The sequence below is a fragment of the Rhinopithecus bieti genome, unplaced genomic scaffold, assembly GCF_001698545.2.
Source record: "Rhinopithecus bieti isolate Rb0 unplaced genomic scaffold, ASM169854v2 scaffold_4781, whole genome shotgun sequence".
Lineage (NCBI taxonomy): Eukaryota > Metazoa > Chordata > Mammalia > Primates > Cercopithecidae > Rhinopithecus > Rhinopithecus bieti.
Window position 1 is genome coordinate 5,050,727 of NW_016805181.1, and position 6,204 is coordinate 5,056,930.

The 6,204-nt window shown below is 49.8% G+C and overlaps 1 protein-coding gene across 4 annotated transcripts in view; it reads left to right on the top strand.

The window, feature by feature from the left end:
• The window catches only part of DLG5 (discs large MAGUK scaffold protein 5), a 136,660-nt gene that overhangs the window by 81,014 nt on the left and 49,442 nt on the right, over nucleotides 1-6,204 (top strand). For all 4 annotated transcript variants that reach the window (XM_017871433.1, XM_017871435.1, XM_017871434.1 and 1 more), the window contains 2 exons: nucleotides 1,917-2,176; nucleotides 3,432-3,744. In XM_017871433.1, coding sequence (XP_017726922.1) covers nucleotides 1,917-2,176; nucleotides 3,432-3,744 — 573 coding nt within the window. The remainder of the gene's footprint in view (nucleotides 1-1,916; nucleotides 2,177-3,431; nucleotides 3,745-6,204) is intronic.

Sequence of the window (6,204 nt, forward strand, 5' to 3'; positions counted from 1 at the left end):
CCCTCCATCCCTCCCTCCATCCCTCCATTTCTCCCTCTTCCTTGACTTCCTCTTTAAGAGTCAACAGTCCTAGGATCTAATGCTTAGGCCTTAGAGGAAGGAGCTTACTTTCTTGTTGCTATGGTTCTGACTTTTAAATTAAACCCTCTTTTGCTTTTTGTGTTTTTCATGTTTTTTGAGGGCTGACCCTAACTCCAAAGGGAATATTCCATCGTCCCAGGTTCTGGTTCTCTAGGCTGCAAACACTTGATAACCCAGGCCCCCACTGAATGAACCAGGGAATTCCTCGGCTGTTGGAGCTGGAAGGGCCAGACAAACTTACCTGGTCTAGCCTTGGCATTTGAGGAATCCGGAAGCTGAAACCCAGAGAGGTGGAGTGACTCACCCCAGGGCTCAGATCCCATGAGGTGCTTAGCCGAAGCCAGCAGCCCCCTGGCAACCTCTTAACTCATCTTCTTGGTTTGTTTTTTTCTCTATAACAGCACCGCAAATGAACTTTAGTGCCTGTCATTCAGAGTAGAATGCTGTCTAGCTTAAAACCCTCCACAGCTTCCTGTCTCACTCAGGAGACCGTCTTCACTGTGAGCCCTGCAGCCATGGCCACCCCCATGCCCATGCCCATTTCCCCAGGTCCCCTTTGAATCCACCTGCTGCTGTGCACTGGGCTCTTGCTACTCCGCCCTGCCCCTCCCCTCTCTTTATCTCTGGAACACGCCTGCAGGCCCTGCCTCTGGGCCTTTGCCCCTGCCCTCCCCTCTGCCCGGTGTGCTCTTCTTCATTTGCCTCGGAATTCTGAAGTCACCTTCTTCAAGAAGCCTCTTCAGCCTTAGCCTCCCTCACAGTCCTCCGCTCTGCTACTCAGATGGCTCTCTCCAGCCCATTATACTGTTTTATTTTTTATTTTCTTGATAGTTCTTACCTTGCTCTGAAGTTACTTTATTTGGCCTGTGTGTCCACACCCTCCAAATTAGGATAAAAGGCCCACAGGTCACAGCCTCTTTCTGTCCTGTCTGGCATCACCAGCACCTAGAACAGTGCTAGACATATTAGGTATTTGCATGGGATGCGAGGGTACCCTACACCATGGAGGGTCACCCACACCGTGGAGGGTCACCCTAGGGCTTTTGAGAGTCTTTAGGTCCGATTTACAAAACCTGATTCTGGGCTATGTGACTTTCTGGGAGGACTCACAAGATTCAGTATGTAATTATACTCAATGGCTGACATTTATTACAACAAACATACACAGAGCAAAGTCGGCAAAGGGGAATGGCGCGTGAGGCAAAGTCCAAAGGAAACTGGGCCCGAGTTTCCAGGAGTCCTCTCCTGGTGGAGTTTCACCAGATGCACTGAATTCCTCCAGAATGGAATCCCAACAACACACGAGAAGTGCTGGCCTCCACAGAGGCCTGTTAGACACTCAGTGCCCAAGTGTCTTACTGGGGGCTGGTCATGTGGGTACCTCTGCCTAGCATGTACCCAGATTCTGTACTCCCAGAAGAAAGCAGGTGTTCAGCATAAGCCACTTTGTTTGTACAGGCTCAGTACCAGAGCTGCTTATATCACTGGAAGAAAGTTTTACATCAGCCTAGAGAACTGTTTACTGTTTGGGTTCCTAGACGCCATTCAGTAGGGTCAACCTTGCAAGCAGGTCTTTCTAAGGATATAGAAATCTCAGGTTAGCTGTGTTAACTGTTCTACACAATACTTAGTAAATACTTGTGACTGAGTGAATCTAAATGAATCAGCCCAGTGTGACTGCAAGGCCTGGAGAATTGGACCTCAAGACTCTCAAAAGCCCTAGGGTGACCCCCCCTTGTCATCAGTCCCACCCTCAGACAGACAAAAGTGAGAGTGGGAGGTCTCTTCCACCACCTCCCCCAGACCTTTGGTAAGTGGGACTCTCTGGTCTCCAGGTGTTGAAGCACAACGGGTCATCTGAGATTCTCAACAAGCTGTATGACACGGCCATGGACAAGTTGGAGGTGGTCAAGAAGGACTATGACGCCCTGCGGAAGAGGTACAGTGAGAAAGTCGCCATCCACAATGCAGACCTGAGCCGCCTGGAGCAGCTTGGGGAGGAGAACCAGCGGCTGCTGAAGCAGACGGAGATGCTGACCCAGCAGAGGGACACGGCCATCCAGCTACAGCACCAGTGTGCCCTCTCCCTGAGGAGGTAGGGCTAGGGCCACGGGGGGCTGGGGGCAAATGGGTCTTGTAAGATTCCCAGCCACCTCCAGGTGATAAGAAAAGCATGAGTTACTGTGCTTTTTCAATCAAAAAATGCTTCTGACCAGGAAACTTTTTTTTTTTTGACACCGTATCTGTCTTGGGAATCATGGCTTCCTCCTCCCATCTGAACATCCCTGTTTACCTTCAGGTTCACAGACACCATTCAGTGGTTAGCCTTGCAAGCGGGCCTTTCTGAGGATGTAGAAATTTCAGGTCTGCTGTATTAACTGCGCTACACAATGCTTAATAAATACTGGTGTGTTCTGAGCGTCCTGTTTCTTTGGTCCCTGCCATGTGCCTCTCCCCTCTGTGGCAGTCACCCACCTAGCAAATAGGAAAGTTAATTATCTGGGGCGTGTGTCTTCTGTTATCTTTAGAGATGTGATATATGCCCTCAAACAGTGTTTTGTAGAGTATGTGCCTGTGAATCACCAGTTCTCTGGAGCATTTATCAGTTTCACATGAAAAGTGCTCTCTGGCGATAAATAGGTTTGAGCATTGCCAGGTTGAACCCAGACAGATGTCTCTGCGGCAGGACTTCTCAGAGCCTTCAATGTGGTGGTGTGCAGTAGATAGACTCTCCAAGAGGCAGCCAAGATGCAGAGTTTCCCAAACATAAATCATCAGATAATATACTTTTTTTTGGGTAATGGAGCTCCATGCAGACCCGGCGTCTATGGACCATACTGAGAATTGCTGGTCTGGAGCCATGGGCTCTGATTTGCAGGCTGCCTGTGTGGAAGATGCCCCCCGGCCTGGAAGGACCGAGCTGTGCTCTTCGAGCGAACTTGATGACCTTGTCACAGGGCTGTACTGTTCGTATCTGTGAAATGAGGCGGTTTGACTAAATGATCGTTAAGGCCTCTTTATGCTGTTATCCTGGCATTGTTTTGTTTTTATTGTTTTTTAAAATTAATGTGGCTTGACTGTGGGAGAAATACGCTGTTGTTTCTAGTGGAGCGGAGGGCATGATGTCCTCAGTTCAACTCCTGGCATTTATAAAGGGCTGAGAAAAATTCCAGGTCTGGGGGCACTGGTACTCCATGACTTTTCTCTCTTGGGGGTGGAGAGAGTGACTTCACTTGAAACTTCACGCTTGACTGTCCAGCACAGCAGAGCTGGCGGGAGGCAGCAGCGCAGCCGGCCACTGACCGGGCAGGGCCCCCGCCCCTCCCACGTCTCGCCGCCTCTCTCCCCAGGTTTGAGGCGATCCACCATGAGCTGAACAAGGCCACAGCGCAGAACAAGGACCTGCAGTGGGAGATGGAGCTGCTACAGTCAGAGCTGACCGAGCTGAGAACCACGCAGGTGAAGACAGCGAAGGAGTCGGAGAAATACAGGGAGGAGCGGGATGCTGTGTACAGCGAGTACAAGCTCATCATGAGTGAGCGCGACCAGGTCATCTCTGAGCTGGACAAGCTGCAGACCGAGGTGGAACTGGCTGAGTCCAAGCTCAAGAGCAGCACATCTGAGAAGAAGGCGGCCAGTGAGGAGATGGAGGCTCTGCGGCAGGTAGGTAGGTGGGTGGGCCGGCGGCTGGCTTTCAGCCTCTCCTACAGCGTCCCGGGAAGAGGGGCTACAGAGTGCATGGTGTCTGGGTTAGAAGCCTCCTTCCCATTGGAGTAAAGGGCTTCTGATAGGAGGCCTAAGTGCAAGCTGGGTTATCAGACACCATCCAGGTAACTCCTGAGCTCATGCTCAATGCCCAGCTCTAGTCTGGATTACAGGGGACAAGTGGGGAGGGAGGCCCAGACATAGTCGTGGATACCTGGAGCTTACACACCAGGAAGAGTCAGATGACGCGCACCGATCCTCTCACACCCAAACCCATTGCTACGTAATTGCAGATCAGTCTCATGCTGAAAGTCAGTGATATCTCAAGGACTTGCTTATTATGAAGCAAGATACCAAGGCCAAGTTCCCAAAGCCATAGGCCTCTTGCATCTGGAAGAGTACCCTCAGGGGCCCTTCTCTACCAGCAGTGTGCATCTGATTGAGTCTGCTCTTGAAAAAGTATTTCAGGCTCCTGCTGGGAAGATGTGCTAGTAGGCTGAGCCTACTAGTTCTTCTCCTGAAGCCTTGCTGTCTGGGGACCACACCTCCAGGGTTGGGGGGCTGGGATGTTTGATAGCATTGGATTGGGCCACCTAGCTCAACTCCTGGGTGGCCAGTGTGGATTTTCTGCCTCCTTCCTACCTGTCAACCTCTCCTCATCGCGGAGCTCCTTGCCCTAGGTCTAGCTGAGCCCTGCTGGGGCTTGGATGGGCCCATGGAAATTCCCTTCAGTCTGTGTTGTGTGTGGCTCTGATTAGAGCTTCTAGACGTGATCACAGCAGATTTTTTTTCGTATCAGAATAGTTCTCAGATATTCACGTCCCTCTATTCTTCTGCCTTTCTGTGCAGGTCAGTTAGAATGCAGCTTTCAAAGGTGGTTTATGAGAAGCAAAAAGCAAGATGTTAAAGGTCAGACAGATTGGCAGGGGTGGTTTGCATTGGATCATTACTACCCGGTCCTGCCATACCAAGTGTGAGGCAGGTAATGCCTGATGGGTGACCAGCATGTCTTTCAACTGACACAACTCCTCTTCATGCCTGGGCAGTGGTAGGGGATGTGGGGAATGCATGAGACACAGGCCCCTTGCTGAGAGATGGCCCTCCTCAGTCATGTGGTCTCAAACCTCTCTAGGCCTCTGTTTCTTTTTTTTTTTATGAGACCGAGTCTTGTTCTGTTGCCCAAGCTGAAGTGCAGTGGCACAATCTTGGCTCACTGCAACCTCTACCTCCCGGGTTCAAGCAATTCTCATGCCTCAGCTTCCCAAGTAGCTGGGGTTACAGGCGTGCGCCACCACGCCTGGCTAATTTTTTGTATTTTTAGTAGAGATGTGGCTTTGCCATGTTGGCCAGGCTGGTCTTGAACTCCTGGACTCAAGCAATCCTTCCGCCTCAGCCTCCCAAAGTACTGGGATTACAAGCGTAATTTCACTGCCCAGTGAGCCACTGTGCCTGGCCTCTGGGCCTCAGTTTCTATTTTTAATTTACTTTTTTATTGAGACAGCCTGTCTGTTCCCCAGGCTGGAGTGCGGTGGCACAATCATAGCTCACTGTAATCTCGACCTCTTGGGCTCAAGTGATCCTCCCACCTCAGCCCCCCAAGTAGCTGGGACTATAGGCAAGCACCACCACACCCAGCTAATTCTTAATTTTTTTGTAGTGATGCGGTCTCACTATGTTGCCCAGGCTGGTCTCAAACTCCTGGGCTCAAGCGATCCTCCTGCCTCGGCCTCCCAAAGTGCTGGGATTACAGGCGTGAGCCCCTGAACCCAGCCAGCCTCAGTTCCTTCATCTGCACAATGGAATGGTGGTTGTGATGAACAAATGATTCAATATAGAAAATACATCATCGTGCCTGCACAAAGCAACAGTGAGTTGAGATGGGCATTCATTATTATGCCCATCTGAATCTTACTACTCTGTTAGGATTAGGGTGAACCTCATTAAACTGTTCCTTTGGGTAAAAATGGGCCAACCAAGTAATGGGAATTTCGTACAAGAAACCACCAAGACTTCTGCTGACCCTTGAGGCAAAAGCCAGTGTGAAGATGAATATTTACTGCAATGAAATTTTTGAGAAGTCTATTAGAATACATTTTTAATAAGTGAAGATAATGCATTAGAACTTGGTAATCATCCTAGAAAAACCATGAACTCATGTTCACATCCTGGTATCTGAGCACATAATTGTTGGGGGAAAATGTCAATATCAAATAAGGAAAACAAAATGATGAAGATGGAAACTTGGAAAATGACCAAGTCAGTAACTGCTGTGTGAAATGTCACAGAATGTCAGACACATGCCTGGGGAATGACAGTGAGCCTGTGCGGATGGAGTTTTGAGATTTTCTTTCTTTCTTTCTTTTCTTTCTTTCTTTCTTTTCTTTCTTTCCCCTCCTTCCTTCCCTCCCTCCCTCCCTC